General features: G+C 36.4%; 1 protein-coding gene across 1 annotated transcript in view; it reads left to right on the forward strand.

The window, feature by feature from the left end:
- Positions 1–15,172: 15,172 nt before the first annotated feature.
- The window catches only part of LOC111158557 (relaxin/insulin like family peptide receptor 2), a 56,442-nt gene continuing 54,231 nt past the window's right edge, over positions 15,173–17,383 (forward strand). The window contains exon 1 of the mRNA XM_022520659.1: positions 15,173–15,239. Coding sequence (XP_022376367.1) covers positions 15,197–15,239 — 43 coding nt within the window. The 5' untranslated portion in view covers positions 15,173–15,196. The remainder of the gene's footprint in view (positions 15,240–17,383) is intronic.

Consider the following 17,383-nt stretch of genomic DNA (forward strand, 5'->3'; position numbering starts at 1 on the left):
CCCAGGGAGCCTACCAGCAACCTCCCTTCCTATTGTAGAATGAAGATGGGAGTAATCATATCTGTTCCACTTGACACTGAGGGATGATGGGTGGATCAAGAGAGAATATGTATTTGAAAGTGATTTGTAAACTATAACCATAAAAATCTCTATTCAAATATAATAAATTGATGTTTGGTTTCCAAAACAGGATTAACTACTGGGAGAAAAATGTGTTGACATTCCTTATCCAAATGATTCTGGCAGTCATTTTCTTCATTAAAAATGATGAAGTTGGTTTCTGATTCAACTTGAAATGCAATGGGTTTGGACACTGTTGTTCCATTTCCCAGGGCATGTTTGGTCTTGGTCTTTTCAGCCACACAAGTTTTGGGTTTCATTTTGAGCTGACAGACCAAACAGAGGTCATGAGTCCTATCTTACCACAACTGGGAAATAATCATAAAATGTGTATCTTTAAAATAGTACAAGTGCATTGGACAAGGAGCTAAAAGATACATGGTCAGTGGTGAAATGACCCTGAGCAAGCCATCTGAACTCCATCAGCCCTAACTTCTCACCCATAAAAAGCTTGGTGATTTATACCAACCCTTCCTGTTTCAAAGTTGTTATAAAGATTAAATGAGGTCTGTAAAAACACTTTGCAAACTATGAAGTGATCTATGGAAGTGAAAAGTTATCAGTTATTAAATTTATGATGATAGAACTGAATTACTAGTTAGAAAAGAATCAAGTTTAACCATACTTGAAAAGGCAGGTTTAAGTGTCCTGTCTCATTTACCAATCATGAGAACAAAGTTCCCAGGATTAGGGAAAGGTCTCCAACTTTTATTCTTTATGCCTTATTCTGAAATCAGCTATGATCTTGCTTTTATATTACAATTGAGCAATGAGCAAGTAATTACAAAGGAATAACTAGCCAGGTCACTTAATGCACTGTGTGCGTCAAAGTCTCTGCCATCAAAGAGCTTAGAGTTTAGAAGAGGAATGGGAACAAATAACCAAAGGAACAGATAACATCACAAAGCTATATAGATAGCAATGAGTTATGGACAAAAATTGCCATAAGAGGAGGGAGAAATCTCTGTGAGCTGGGAAATCTGGAAAAGGTTTGATAGGAAAGTAGCAGGACATTTACCAGATCTTAGAGGACACATCACATACTGGTAGATTCTTGAGCAAATATAGATTCTTGAGCAACCACTGCAGGCAGGGAGAAGAGTATGTGAGTGACAAGTTATAGGTGAAAAATCATGAGCGTATCTGAAAACTGTTAAGGTGGACTGATTGGCAGGAGTCAAGGAAGCATGGAGTGGCCAATGGTAAATAAGATTAGAGAGAAAGACTTTGAAAGTCAAGATAAAGGCACCAGATTTAATTATGAAGGCCATGGGGAATGATGGAAATTTTTGACCCAATGTGTCAAATGTTATTTCAGGGTGGGTAATCTAGGAGTGAGACATAAACTGCATTAGAGAGACATAGTACAGCCCAGTTAGGAGCCCTCCCTGGTAGGTAGATGTGAGAGTATATGGGCCTGAATGGAGGGGAGATACTGGAAAAGGAAACAAGTAAGTGATTGTGGGATATTAAATTAGAAATGTCCCATCACCAGCCCAAGACATGAAGCTTTCATCAAGATAAAAAGCTTTTGCACAACAAAGGAAACAGTTGACAAAACCAAAAGACAGCCTACAGGATGGGAGAAGATATTTGCAAATGTTTTATCAGATAAAGGGTTAGTATCTATAAATGAACTTATCAAACTCCACACCAAAAGAACAAATAATCCGGTCAAGATATGGGTAGAAGACATAAACAGACATTTCTCCAAAGGAGACATCCAAATAGCCAATAGACACATGAAAAAAATGTTCCAAATCACTCAGCAGCAAGGAAATACAAATCAAAACCACAATGAGATACCAACTCATACCTGTCAGAATGGCTAAAATTAGCGGCTCAGGAAACAACAAATATTGGCAAGGATGTGGAGAAAGAGGAACCCTCTTACACTGTTGGTGGAAATGCAAGTTGGTACAGCCACTCTGGAAAACAGTATGGACATTCCTCAAGAAGTTAAAAATAGAGCTACCCTACAACCCAGCAATTGCACTACTGGGTATTTACCCAAAAAATACAAATATAGTGATCCACAGGGCACCTGAACCCCAATGTTTATAGCAGCAATGTCCACAATAGCCAAACTATAGAAAGAACCCAGATGTCGATCAACAGATGAATGGATAAAGATGTCGTATATATACACAATGGAATATTACTCAGCCATCAAAAGGAACAAAATCTTGCCATTTGCAATGATGTAGATGGAACTGGAGGGTATTATACTAAGCGAAATAAATCAATCAGAGAAAGAAAAGCATCATATGATTTCATTTATATGTGGAATTTAAGAAACAAAACAGAGGAACATAGAGGAAGGAAGGGAAAAATTAAACAATATGAAATCTGAGAGATAGAGACAACCATAAGAGACTCTTAACCATAGGAAACAAACTGAGGGTTGCTGGAGAAGATGGGGGTGGGGGGATGCAGTAACTGAGTGATGGGCATCAAGGAAGGCACATGATGTAATGAGCACTGAGTGAATCACTGAAATCTACCTCTGAAACAAATAATACAGCATATGTTAATTAATTGAATTTAAGTGCAATTAAATTAAAAAGGGCAGGCAGCATCTGCCCTTCCTTTTCAAAGGAAAAAAAAAAAGACATGAAGCTGACACTTAAACTGAGTCAGGGCTGGAGATCCACATTTGGAATAGGATGGCTGAATTATAAAATAAATGAGTTACTAGACAAAAGCATAGAGACAGGATGACTGAGGCTAAAGGACTAAAACCCAAGGCTTTCGCTCATTCAAGGATGTAGGAAAGAGGAGATTAATGAGTGAACAAAACAGAGTTCTTTGTGGAAGCAGCCAGAGAAAGGAATGGGAATGTTTGATATCCTGGAAGACAAAGGAAGAACTGAGGGTGGTAAAGAGTCTTAACCCCATTTTACTTTGACCTTTGCTGGCTCTTCGGTCAAGAACTATTTACTAATCACCCATTACTGGGTGTTCAGCAGTGTACAAAGCAGTTTGGGGGTACAAGGTGATCAGGTATGAACAGTCCTTTAGGAAGTTTACAGTCTAGATGCTGAAGCAATCTAAATCCCCACAACAAACCAAGGTCCTAACCACACAAAAGTTTCTGAATGAGGGCAAGGTTGCCTGTGAAGATCTTCATTGCCAGCAGAATTCGTGGATTAAGTATATCAATTGCAGCCTCCTGTTCATTCTCCAGTTCCCAGTCCCCTCTCCTCTGCTAGTGAAACACACTTTAAAACAAAACCACATTCAGATTCTGTCAGTAAGCAAAGCCTTAGCCAGGTCTTCCACCATCCCCCCACATTCTTCAGTGCAGCTGTGAACTAGTTCTCCCAAATATTCTTCTCTGATGCCATCCTTTACCATAAGGATGAGAACTCCTTGGAGAAGTGACTGATTCCTAGGCTGGGGTAGAACAGAAGTGTCTGCTCATGCCGTGAAGTATACAAGTGATCAAAAAGATATTGGGGCGCCTGGGTGGCTCAGTGGGTTAAGCCTCTGCCTTCAGCTCAGGTCATGATCCCAGGGTCCTGGGATCGAGCCCCGCATCAGGCTCTCTGCTCAGCAGGGAGCCTGCTTCCCCCTCTCTCTCTGCCTGCCTCTCTGCCTACTTGTGATCTCTCTCTCTCTCTCTCTGTCAAATAAATAAATAAAGTCTTTAAAAAAAAAAAAAGATATGACGAGGTTATGTTGTGGACATGGGAGCCAACTTGAAGGGGGATAAACTGCATTTGTAGTAATGAATTATTGGAGCAAGAAAAGTGAGTTCCTATTTACTACAGTATGCTTATTACGCACTAGTAAATCTAGAGAGTGTGCTAGAATTGGAATATCAGCATTTTGTAACCATCATAGTAAGGACTGAATCAGGCAGCAATCATTGATGGATGCTAAATATAGGAAGAAACTTGTTTGAGGGGAAAAATATCTGGCTGGTTTTAAAGTGGTTCCCTACAGATTGCTTATTTGTTTGCAATCCGTAAAAATTATTTTAAAAAAATTATTTGTGCACATTAGCAAAATAAAAAATATCTTGAGCAAGTAATTATGTTAACATTATTAATAGGGACAAGTGGAATTTGTATGCCTTCCAATGTGATGTCCTGAGAACACACCCACTTTTTAGTATTCTGGCCTATAAAGCATAACCCAAGTCTAAACATAAGGAAACATCAGATAAATCCGAAATGAGAACCATGGTATTTTTTTCTAAGTGAGGAGCAGGGAATATATTCCTCAAAAATATCAGTGTCATAAAAGGCAACAAAAGGCTATAGAAATATTCCAGATTGAAAGAAAATAAAGAAATATAACAACCGGGGCGCCTGGGTGGCTCAGTGGGTTAAGGCCTCTGCCTTCGGCTCAGGTCACGGTCCCAGGGTCCTGGGATCGAGCCCCACATCAGGCTCTCTGCTCGGCGGGGAGCCTGCTTCCTCCTCTCTCTCTGCCTGCCTCTCTGCCTGCTTGTGATCTGTCTGTCAAATAAATAAAATCCTTTAAAAAGAAAGAAAGAAAGAAAGAAAGAAAGAAAGAAAGAAACATAATAACCAAATGCAACACCTAGCCCTCATCTAGATCTTGTACCAGAGGGATGAAATGCTAAAAAGACCATCATTTGGTCAATTAACATAATTGGAATATGGATGGTAGGTTAAGGTGTTGCATCAAAGTTAAATTTACTGATGTTGACTGTATATTATGGTTATGTAAGAGAAAATTCCTATTCTTATGAAATATACATTGAAGTACTTAAAGGCCATCCAGTATGTAACTAGCCTTCTAGTGATCCAGAATAAAATGTATATAAGATTAGATAAATTGATCAATCAATCAATCAACAGAGCAAGTGACAAACCAAATAGGGCAAAACACTAACAAAAACTGAATTTGGTTAGAGAGTATACAGGCATTTTTTGTACTAATAATATGGTTGCTACTTTTATGGAGGTTTTAAATTACTACCAAAAGTTTTACAATTTCTGATTTGCAAGCATCCTTTAAATAGGGCATTGGAAATACAACCAAAGAACTGATTGGAATGACTCAGTTACCCTACAGAATTCATTCTGCAGCAATGACTGAGTGAGTTGTGGATAAGCAAATCACCAACACTTTGCTTGTGCTAATGTCAACATCTAATCCTTCCTTGCTCAGGAACTGACTGGAGGAAATGCTTCTATTCTGTTCCCATTCAGAGTCTTTTCTTCTTCTATATCCTGGCTTTCACAGCATTAACTCTGTATTCATTTGAAACTGGGCTAGAATGACTAGTTCTCCTTTCCCATGTCTGCAAAGACTCAATGATCCGATTTTCAGCATATCTACCTTATTGGTCCTTGCATTGTCTTATTGTCTTTGTATTTCTGTTACTCGAGTTATTTTTATTCCAGTTTTGCCCTTGCACAGCCCCACATGAATTTTGAAAAACAACATTCTTCTCCAATGCATGTTCTGTTCAATGCAGGCTCCCACTTCTTCATAAACATCTTTCCTGTGCTTGTAGCCAACTTCTCCAAGAGGAAGTGGAGTTCAAGACTATTGCAGCTACTCTGGCATTGGTAAGTGAACAGCTTCCAAGGGCCTGAAGAGTTCTTCCCAGCTCTTCAGAAGTTCTGTGTTCTTGGATTCGTTGTGTAATCTGATGCAGACCTCACCCATATAAGTTCTCAATATCTTGCTCCCACATTTTGATGTTGAACTATTTTACACTCACTTCTTTATGGGTTACCCAGGGATTTGATAACTCAAAAACACTCTCCAAACCTTCCCAGCTCTGCGTTTTCTCCATCAGTAATTAGCTTCAGGGATCTCTCCATCCCCTACTTCAACACTGGCTGAGTTACCCGTCTTACCTCATTTGCAATGAGACCCCAAGGGAATCCCGAAGCACATGGAGTACACATGCACCACCTCAAGTTGGGAAAGAAACTCTAGGGAAGAAATCTCAGAGGAGGAATATCCAAAGAGAATACTTTCATCAGGGCACTTTTTCTAACCATAATTAAGTATCATTTGCTTAGCACATATCTGTTCTTGATTTACGTAATATGCTTAGAATCAGGATGCTATTTTTCTTAAAGTGTCTCTCTCTTCAAAAGTTAAAAGACAAAAATGACTAAATACCCTGAGTATTTAAAACAAACCTTTAAGAGTCAAGTAATACTATGGAAAGAAGTAAAGTGAAACTTGCTTTCTTCAGTATTGGTACCTTAAAAATCATTTTAGTATTTTTATAACAATGATATTTAGTTCATCAAGTAATGATAAGGAATAAAACAGCTTTATCAGGAACTTATAATATTAAGCAGAGAAATCAATTAAGGTTTAAAAACAATTTTTTCTTTTCCTTTTCCATGAACTATAACATGGGCAATTTACCAATTCCTCCATGGATTACATGAATCCTAACAGTCTTCTCAGTGAAGAAATTTTAATTCTATTATTGAAAGAAAGTCATTTTATTTTTTTTAATTTTTTTTTAAAGATTTTATTTATTTGACAGAGATCACAAGTAGGCAGAGAGGCAGGCAGAAAGAGAGGAGGAAGCAGGCTCTGCACTGAGCAGAGAGCCCGATGCGGGGCTCGATCCCAGGACCCTGAGACCATGACCTGAGCCGAAGGCAGAGGCTTAACCCACTGAGCCACCCAGGCGCCCAAGAAAGTCATTTTAATCAAAATCTATTTGAGCTTCATATGGTATTAATTAAAGCAAGGAGACATGGAGGGAGAAAGAAAACAGACCAGAAAGGTAAGGGAAATGGAGAGAAACACACAGAGTAAAGAGGAAGATTGGTAAGGAAACATCACAGTATTTCCTGAGGGTCTCCTATGTGCCTAGAGCAGTGCTAAAAAGGTAGAAGGGGAGAAAGAAGGGAGGAGTGAAAGCAAGGGAGAAGCTCTGTGGTTTCCATACGAGAGGAAGTCCAGGGTTAATTACTGTTCTCCAAGACTCTGCTATCTGAGGGGCAGTCACCTGAAGACAACCCTGCTGCTCTTTGACATTTTGAACTGCACTGCACAGTTCTCCATAGTGCCTCATTAAACATTCACAGACTCTTCCTCAAATGGAACAATCCCAGCCATAAAATCACACTGGGGGCTGCAGAACCTCTTGGCAGGCCCAAACTCACATAGGGGATATTTGCCAAGAGTCAGATGAACTAGAGCTGGGGGCCAAATTTGACCCAAGGGTGGGAGACTTGCCAAATCCAAAGCAATCCAATATGTTTTTACAACAATGATTCTGCAGTATGTCCTGAGCTCAGAGTTTCATGTAGTGAAAAACTGATCATAGTCAAGGGTTACTTTTTAATTGAAAGGCAATCTGTTTATATAAATACATTAAACGAGAAGCATTCAAGTATAGCGTTCAAAGTATGTCATTGGTATCTGTTATAAATTTCAACAAAGACCCAATTCACTAAAATTAGTAATTAAAACAGTTTTTAAACTCCAAAACTAGTTCAATGTATGCCAGCTAAAGACATACAAGGCCCTGTGTTTGCTGTGAGCTCTTTGGGTTCATCAGCTTGATCACAAAGTTAGCTGCTAACTCAAAACTTGTGAAAATAAAACTCCGTAACATTTTCACAGAGTTTTGGGGTTACTCTCACTCATTTGCTGGCTTTGTGTGTCTTAACTACCCATTCTAAAATCCAATGGCATCATATTAACAGGATCTAGCTAATTTTCTGCGTGTGTTCTTGGATATGCACATGTGCATATAATCACTTACCTAATCTCATCTACTACCCGCGTGGTATTATAATTTTTTTTTTCTTAGCTTTTTTCCTTTGTTTTGTCCAAATGGAGCTCATGTATGCTGCTCATATAATGAATGTTCATGAGATAGTAGTCTGAAATTAGCTACATGTAACCCTGGTACCTTGAGCACCTTAGAATTCTAATGACTTTTTTTGGGGGGGTTTCTAATGATTTTTAAATAAAGCTTCTAATGACCATCTTCTCATGTATAGCAACTAGATGGTTTAAAATTTTTGGCTGAAGCATTTTAATCCCTTTGTTATAAGTATTTTTTGTAATTATTTTCACGAATGAGACCCCTTATTTCCCACACTATATCTCATTCCTGAATCCTAAGTTCTATTTCCACCTGCTGGCTAGACATCGCTGTTGAGATGTCCCTCAGTTCCCTCAAATTCAGCACATGGAAATAGTCACTCAATGCTGTGTCTGGTAAGATACTTCTCTTAGTTCTCATACCAAATGGCTCAATCTGAAGATCTGAGAGTCACCAAGACTTCCCTCTCTCCCCCTTCCTCTCACTGTTCATCATATACCTTCAATTCTACCTCCTAAATGTATCTTGCACCTGTTCCCTCTTCTCCATTTTCTCCACCACAGTCTTGGTTCATCCGTCTCTGTGGGCCACTGCAGTAGAGCTGATGGGTCCTCCCACCTGCAAAATCTGTCCTTCCCTTTCACCTTCCACAGTGACCATGCCAACTTTTCTCCCTTTCTATTTGGTTAAAGCTTCTCAACACCATGAGAGACCATGGACTCTGAGAAACAAACGGGGTTTTGGAGGGGAGGGGAGTGGGGGGTTGGGTGAGCCCAGTGATGGGTATTGTGGAGGGCACGTATTGCATGGAGCACTGGGTGTGGTGCATAAACAATAAATTCTGAAACACTGAAAAGAAATAAAATAAAATGAAATGGAAAAAAAAAAAAAAAAGCTTCTCAACAGCTCTCCCCTTCCAGACACTAAAAGTCTACCTTTCTCTCCATGGTTTAAAAAGCACTTCACATGATCATTCCAATTCCACACAAGCTCTTGGCTTCCCCCACAGCTCCCGTCAGCCCAGGCCTCCTCACAAGTCATACTCCCTCACTCTTCAGCTTAAACCACAGTTAAACTCAGTAAGTGTTGAATGCCTATGTCAACAGATGAAATAAAAATACCCATCATGAGTTGTCACAAGGTGCTTAACAATGAGCAGTTAATTCTGTCATCCAATATGATCCAATGTATTGATTGCTTGGGGCCTTCCTCTTGCTCATTCTCGCATCTGAAACTAACATTGTAGGCGCTTTCCTGGATATTTCATCCAGCTGTCAAAAGGTGAAGTAACACTGTGAGGAAACAGTGCACAGATCAGTGCTCATCCTTAAGCAAGAGGCGAAGTAAGAGAAGAGGGTGAGCATAATGGCCATTATGAGCATTCTGGCTGGTTTGAGGGCTTCAGCAGGCTTTGCCAAGTTTCTGATTTTATGATCCTATAAAACGAAGAGCTGGCTTAATGAATTCGAAAAGAATCAAGATAAAAATGATTTGTGGTTTTTCACTTTAAATCAAAGGTCATTATCCAACAATATACATGATCGTACTTTATAAATAAAAGTACATTCATTCAGGGTAAACTCAATACACAGACTTGAAAATTAAAGCAGTCATCAAATAGTGTTCTAATTTATTTTATCTGAAGCTTTAAAAGGTAGGCACTTAGAGACCATGATACAAATGCACTAGAAAACAGCGCATATTTACTAAGTGCATACTGAAGTTTAGTCATATTACACAGAATTTCAGAAAAATCAAAGAATGTAATTAATGTTTAAGAATCATTTTGTGAACAATGGCAGGAATGCCACCTCTGGAAGTAGTCCCTACTTAACTGACTCTAAGAAATTTAGGAAAACAGTATCATGAAGAGGGTATTCCAAAAGAAGAAAAATTCTACAGCGAAAAATGGGATTTGTACATTAACTTAATTCAATATACATAGAGCATGCCTCTAGGTCAATGCCTTCAGCTTTTGTCCTGAAAAATAAATGACAGGACTGATGACTTCTATCTATCTGTTTGAGTCAAGTTTGCTATGGCAATCAAAACAGCAACAATAGGGACACCTGGGTGGCTCAGTGGGTTAAAGCTTCTGCCTTCGGCTCAGGTCATGATCCCAGGGTCCTGGGATCGAGCCCCGCATCGGGCTCTCTGCTCAGCAGGGAGCCTGCTTCCTCCTCTCTCTCTGCCTGCCTCTCTACCTCTTTGTGATCTCTGTCTGTCAAATAAATAAATAAATATTAAAAAAAGAAAGCAACAATAAAGTCAAAATTTTAGTGGCTTTCCATAATACACACGTACGCCTTGCTCACAGGTCTGTGGGTCATCTGTCGCTCTTCTGGGCTTAGCTTAACTCAGGTTCAAGCATGCTGCATGTCACTCACAATCCCGCTAAGGAGTAGGGGGACTCAAAAGGCCACGCCACACAATGCAAAGACATTTAAAGCTTCTGCTGGAATGTGGCACATGCCGTATCTGGCCACACTGAATTGGTCAAAACAGTCTCATGGCCAAGGGAAAAAAAATCAATGGATCAGAGAAGTACACACTACCTATAAGAAGTATTGCCAAATCACATGACAGAAAATGGGTGTGTCTAATCCTTTCACGGGGAGTGGAAGAATTAGGAGTAATAATGTACCGTAATACCTCTGATACACTCTTTGAATACCCATCCTGTTGTTCTCTCAGTTTTACACAAACACAAGAATCTGCTTTACTTCCTTCTCCCTTCAGCCTTCCTGGACTGTGTCTTAATATCACTGTGAGAATAGTTGATGTTACTTTCTAATCTCTCAATCCATGATTCAAGATGGGCAGAGCTCAAGTTTTACCTAATAGTCTCTGCAACTCAAACGATTGTTCCCTTCCCTGAAATGCCGTTGAACTTCTTATCTCCATCTTTCATTCTGGTACTTACTTAACCTTTCTAATATATCCTGTACTTGACTTTATTTAATAGTCCCTTTAAAACATAGTTTTCCTGGATACACACGTTTTAATTGCCAGCTATTTTCTCTCAGAACTTTGAGAGCCGTTATTACTTATTCTGGCTTATATCATTGTAGATGAGAAGTCTAGCATTCAAGTAGACTCTTTGTCTGGTTTCTTTTAAAACCTTCTCTGTATATTGGATGTTATACCATTTCATTGCCAAAAGTCTAGAAGTGGACTTATTGTTATTTGTACTGCCCACCAGAAATTGATCTTCCTATATTAGTAAATTTTATATTTTATCATTTCTAGAAAATTCTCAGTCATTATCTCCTCAGATACTGTCTCTCTTCATTCTCATTATCTCTTGTTCTGGAACTCTAATTACATGTACGTTAAAACTTTTCATGCTTTCCTTCAAATCTCTTTAACTTTCTTAAATTTTTTCATTGCCTGTACTACCTTCTGGGTAATTTCTTCACCCCCTTTTCCAATGTATAACTTTTTTCCAATGATGTCTTAACAACTATTTTACCTACCTTTTGAGTTCTTAAGTTCCATAATACGCTAGTCATTTCTAAAAATTCTCTTTTGTTTCTTTTGAATGGTTTTTTATTTCTTACTCATGTTTGTGATTCCATATGTCTCTGTCTTTGAACATTTTATATTCTGTAACTGATCATTTCAATATTTGAAACTGCTGGGGTTTTAAATCTATCGCTTCTTTTTCTGCTGACTTTCACCCAAGTGCACTCAGTTGATCTTTGATAATGAGCTAATGTTTGGCTGATGTTAGTCTGGGTGAATCCTAAGACTCTAAATGAGATTTCCTACAGGGTTCTTGTTTGTTTTGAATGGTGCTAACAGTGCTCAGCTGTGTCCTCTTAGGAGACAGACATGCAGCCTCAGAACTTGCCACTGACTCAAGGGTTGGTCTAAAAGTTGCAGCACTGATATCCACATCCGTTTGTAGGTGCACCTTGCCCTTTCCTTTTGTTTACTGTTCTTCATTGCCATTTCAGCATTTTGGTTTTGTTTTGTCTTCTCTTTTCCTCTTCTATTTAATTCCCCTCATTTCAAAGACTTCAGAAATGCAGTAAAAAATGTTTTATGCAGTAGCTATTATTTTCGAGCAAGAAGACCTTTCAGAATATCTAATCTACCACACTGTTAGTAGTGGATGTCTTGGTGATATTTTTTACTCTGGGTTTATAGCTATGCTCCTAAAAGCTGCGCTTGCCAAGAGTTGAGATTCCCAGATAAATGGAGCATGACTTAAATTATTTTAAACAGAACATCAGAGTTAGAAGGCTTAACTCAGACTCTCTCGCTCAAAATGGGCCCTGTATCAGGACTGGTTTGTTTAACTGACTGACAGCTTATGCTAATGAGATCATAGGATTCAGTCCGAGGGTATAGCTCAGTGGTAGAACATTTGACTACATAAGATTCAGTCCCATTTGCTCTGACAATAGGGTGCATATAGATCTGTTACCCCTGCTGGAAAGGTTACTCAAAATATCACTTACTGAATGATAAATTAGTGACGTAATCTCATGAAGAAAGGCTAACAATAATTATCACAAATACTTGGCTAATACGGCTGAATTATTAAGGCTTTACTATAACTTTATTTATGGTAGGTAGACTACGCAAGTGAACATTGCCATTGTTGGCCCGCTGTCATAAACTTGGAATTCTGATATTTACTATTTTATAATTTACTTATTTTGAGAACAAATCTTATCTATTACTATAACTCATTCATTGAATATCACTCTGTCCTTTTCCCCCCAAACCAAAAATTTTAGTAAATAGCGAATGGTTAAGGTTTTGTGAATAAAAAGCAAAATAATTTGTAGAAGCGAGAGGTGTTTCAAGCCCATACTGGCATTAAGCACAGTGAATGTTTAGGAAACATCTTGATGAAAACATTAGTTTGGCAAGATAATGAATTATAGCATATATGAAAAATTATCACATAATTCTAAGAATGTGTCAAAATCAGGGTTTTCTGGCAATATTTAAATAAATTATGTCCTGGAGCTCGGAGCTTTATGTGTAACAATGGTGTCTAAAACAAGATTAACAGTTACAGTGGAAACTAGGAAAATGCCCCAACCCACCTCTACCCCTGACAGAACTAGATAATCTGTGCTTTCTGTAAATAAACTCCCTTCAACTATGCAGAATAATACTGAATTGTTCTACATAGTAAATACATATTTACATGAACTTTTACTGTTATCCCTAAAAGCATGGGTGCTACCCATCAGGGACTGGCATAAAGAAATGATTAGATTCAGACAAGGATCAATAAAGCACACTTGTGCAAATTCGAAGTTAATATCCTGGGATGAATCAGTTTGCACGTCTGTTCTCAGCTCTGTGGGCAGCCCTCTCTGGAACTTCCTCCCCAGAGGTGTCTTCAAGAGTAAATTCATTTACCCTTTTTAAAACACATACATTATATCTTGCGCACATTTCAACCATTTCAGTTTCAGTTCAAAAGGCTGAATGTTCACACTAGATAAATCAAAGTTATAACATGTTAAATGAAAAATGTTTCCATACTTGCCCTTTTCTGCCTTTAGAAATCAGTAATGAACCAGAGATGTTCTTAACTATTATTTGTAATTACTGAGTTCTGAATTTTGTGTGTGTGTTAATATTTCAAAGATTAGCTCTGAAAGCCTAACACGAAGGGCTGGTGGTTCAACTTTTTAGCAATTTAAATCTATTTCCAAGGCTTAGTATTCATGAAGGAGCCTAGTAAATTCTTTGAAATCTTGACATTTCTTCTTTCTCTAAAAATTGTATTTTCATGAACTATATACTTAAACTCCAAATAGATTTGTGATGGGCAATTCGTGGCATTTTCTTACACTTAAAAATTCATGCTCAATATTTCAGTACCAGAAACCAGCATCCATCCACTTGACAGCAAAACACAAAATATAAGAAAAACTGATCACCCTGATTTTTTTTAAAGCGAAGTAAGTTAATTTTTATTTGAAAAGACTCCAGGGCTAGTGAAGGAAAAAGGTGCCTGAAATGTAAGAAAAGATTTTGAATTTTTTCTTCTCATCTTATACTTGATTCCTTTGTTGCTTTCCTGGTTTGAAAAAGGAGAAAACACATCTAAATGTATCTGGAGAATTTAGCTCACTTCTTAAAAGAGAAAGAAATAATACATTAGGTGATCAATAAAATATTTTCTCTTTCAAATTCCTTTTGAATCCTTATTCTATCAAAGGCTGGAATGAAAGAAAGAATGATGAAAACCCCTTGTCTTATGATTTGTGACAGCAATATCCAGTCATCAAAGGATAGTTTTTCAAACAGTATCATTAACAACACGATTTATAATATGCAAGAGAATCCGTATCATTCACCTACAAAATCCTCTGTCCAAATCAAGACTACAAACTGTTTTGTATGTCTACGTAGGCATTTCTCAGTTAGTAAAACATATACTCTGAGAATAAAATTCTACAACAAACTTTTGTAGAAGTCTTTCTGATCATGTTAGAATCGAACAAAATTCCCCTCCTATACTTGCACTAACTCTGCTGTGTTAGAAGCCTCTCTCAGGATGTAAGGACTAAGCTGTAATTAATGTTTTCTAATAGGCGTTCAACAAGAATTGAAGGCAAGAATAATATTATCCACTTCAAAAAAGGAATATGGTTATAGAGGAAGTAAATGTTTAAAATATTGTGCAAATGTTTTACAGTGACTATTAAACCCAAGGCTATATATTTTCATTATTACTATCTTTCTGTATATTATTTGAAAACATTTAAGTACACTTGCATAGGTATTCTCTGTGTATTTGTCAGTAAGTAGCTTTTTGCCATTTGTTTCTTGCGTTAAAAAACATGCTCGTAGTTTCATCACCTATTCAGTGAAAATCTATATCCCTTCGTATGTAAGAACTGTGTATGTTTGGATTTTAAGTAAGAGCAAATTGCACTACATGCTTTGAGGGGAAACAATTCTTACATGATTTAAATAAAATGTTTCCTATCTAATAATTCCAAAGTCTTCTTTGTGCCTCTCTGTCCATCCTATAATGAAATAACGACCAAGAATACAACTGTAGGTTTAAAATAAAATGAAACAGAAAAGAAAGAGTGAAAAAGATAGGCTGCTAGTGACAAGATTGTCTCCCCTCATGCCAGTAAGGTTCTAGCTGTGAGCATGCTCAGACACATGGGAGGACAGAAGTTACTATATCAGAACTCCTTCCGAGGTATAAGGAGGATACATCCAATACTTCAATTGCTGTAAACCTATTGTTATTTTTCTGGTATTAAACATCTCTTCAGCCTCAGACTGATTGCAATGTTCCTTCTACTTCATTTCATCATCCTGATAGATATCAAAGGTAAGGCTTCTACTTTCTCGCTTAAATGAGTACAATTCCAAAAGAATAGGAAATAGAATATTTCTATTTAGTTCTAACATATTTATAATAGACTCAATGCAGTGTTTGAGAAACAGACATCTAGTTTACACCATCATTGTCATGATCACTAATTGCTTATAGTCCCATCCTAGCAACAAATTTTTCATAGAAACTTGCTTTTATGTGTTACTAAAATCGTAGATAAAACATCTTTAAAAAACAATGTTGAACATGTCAATCATAATGGAGAAAACAATTTTTAGTATTTGTAACAAAAGTATGACAAATGAATAAATTAAATGTTGCCTTATGAAACTTCAACCTGTTGAAATAGCTTCATAATATGTATGTAACTGTTAGTTGCTATGTTTCGTTGTTAACATAGTTAAACTGGGAACTGCAAAAAAAAAAAAAAAAAAGAAAAAGAAAAAAGAAAGCCACAGATAAATCTAAAAATCAGAAGCTCTCCATAAGGACCAACCTATATAAAATAAAATCATTAAAAATGTACAAAAGTATACCTATTTAGATAATTCTCTTTACTATTCTTAATTTTTAAAGATTTTTATTTCAGCCAAGCTGGTAATTTTCAAGTTAGTGACATTTTTCTTGTAAAATTAAGGAAAAAAAATTAATCTTCACATAGTTTTAAGGAAAAATATAGACTTGTTTTGTTATAAGCTTGTACACTTATATCTATATATAAGACCCAAGGCATGTGAGGTTTATTACTATTATTATTCAAAATATCTGTTTAAGTTCATAGTTTTTCTTAAAGAATTTTGATAAAACTCTGAGAATAAAGGTTAGAATTTGAAATTATTTTTATTTTCTGAGAAATTTGTTATAGGTTTTTAATAAACTCAAAAATGAACTCAACTGAACATTTTTAATCTCGAAATAAAATGCAGTACTTATGAGCAGTTATTTACAAACTTGTAATAAAAGATTTTTTAAATATTAAATTTACTTTGAATTTAAAATACTAAAATTTTGTTTGAAATTATTTTAAAATATTATTTTAATACACTTAGCATGATTTTTATTCTGGAATTTAAATTTATATGAAAATATAAGTTATCATTTAAGTGTGATCTTACGTGTTTCTTAAAGAGAAAAAATATATGAACTCACTTGACATGAAATACAGTTGTAGAAAGCAGTCCATTTCTTTGATTTAAGGTCTTCCTTTGGTTCATATCTTATGCACATTTGTAATATTCAATTTAGTATGATTTTTAAGAATAGAAGTTAAGAAGTAAGTTCTTGGATCCAAAACACTACAGAGGTCATCTGTACCCTTAATTCTTAACTGTACAGGGATTGCAACTATAGTTAACCAATTTTACTATAGTACTGCTTTTGCTTGTGGTAATGCATTTAATTGATTTTGAAAAACAAAATCTTTGAGATGAAAAACATCTATTCCTGAAATAATGTTTTAAGGTTGACCACAATGTAATGGTATTCTTTAAAAAAAAGAAGGAAAGAAATTTTAAACAGATGATTTTGGGTTTTATTTCTAAGTATGTGCTGTATTTGAGATCCGTAGTACCACCCTGATAAATATTTCAATTGTAATTCCCTGGAAATTTTCATTTTCTGATTTTACATTACTTTTGATTGCCAATTTAACCCTTTATATTTAAACTTATTTATTTTCAAAGTTAGACATACTAATGCTTTGATATCTTACTCCTTTTTATAAAAATAATAATCACTTGTTACATAATTAGTGAACCTTCTTTTTCACAATAAAATTATAGATTGTTAAAGCAGTTAGGCTATAATAAAGAAAAGTCATTCAGAATTATGTAAGAGCACAGACTGCTTCTTAAATTTACTTAAATATTTGCGATAGATTCTTAGGCCACAGCTTAACAAAAGGAAAATGTAGACATTTTGCTATTACCTTTTCTCTTCTGGCTAGGATCACCCTTGAATGCCTAAGGGATGAATGATACTGACTAACTTAAGCTACAGACATTAACTGTTAAGTAAAGATAACATATCCTCTTATAACTTCGTACATGTATTTTATCAATTTATTCACTGGGTATCCTTATTAACCAGACTCAAACCATCTCCTCCCCATAAAAAGTTTTTTGTGGACTAATTATGGA

Source organism: Enhydra lutris, unplaced genomic scaffold, assembly GCF_002288905.1.
Source record: "Enhydra lutris kenyoni isolate GAN:26980312 unplaced genomic scaffold, ASM228890v2 scaffoldscaffold60, whole genome shotgun sequence".
NCBI classification, from domain to species: Eukaryota; Metazoa; Chordata; class Mammalia; order Carnivora; family Mustelidae; genus Enhydra; species Enhydra lutris.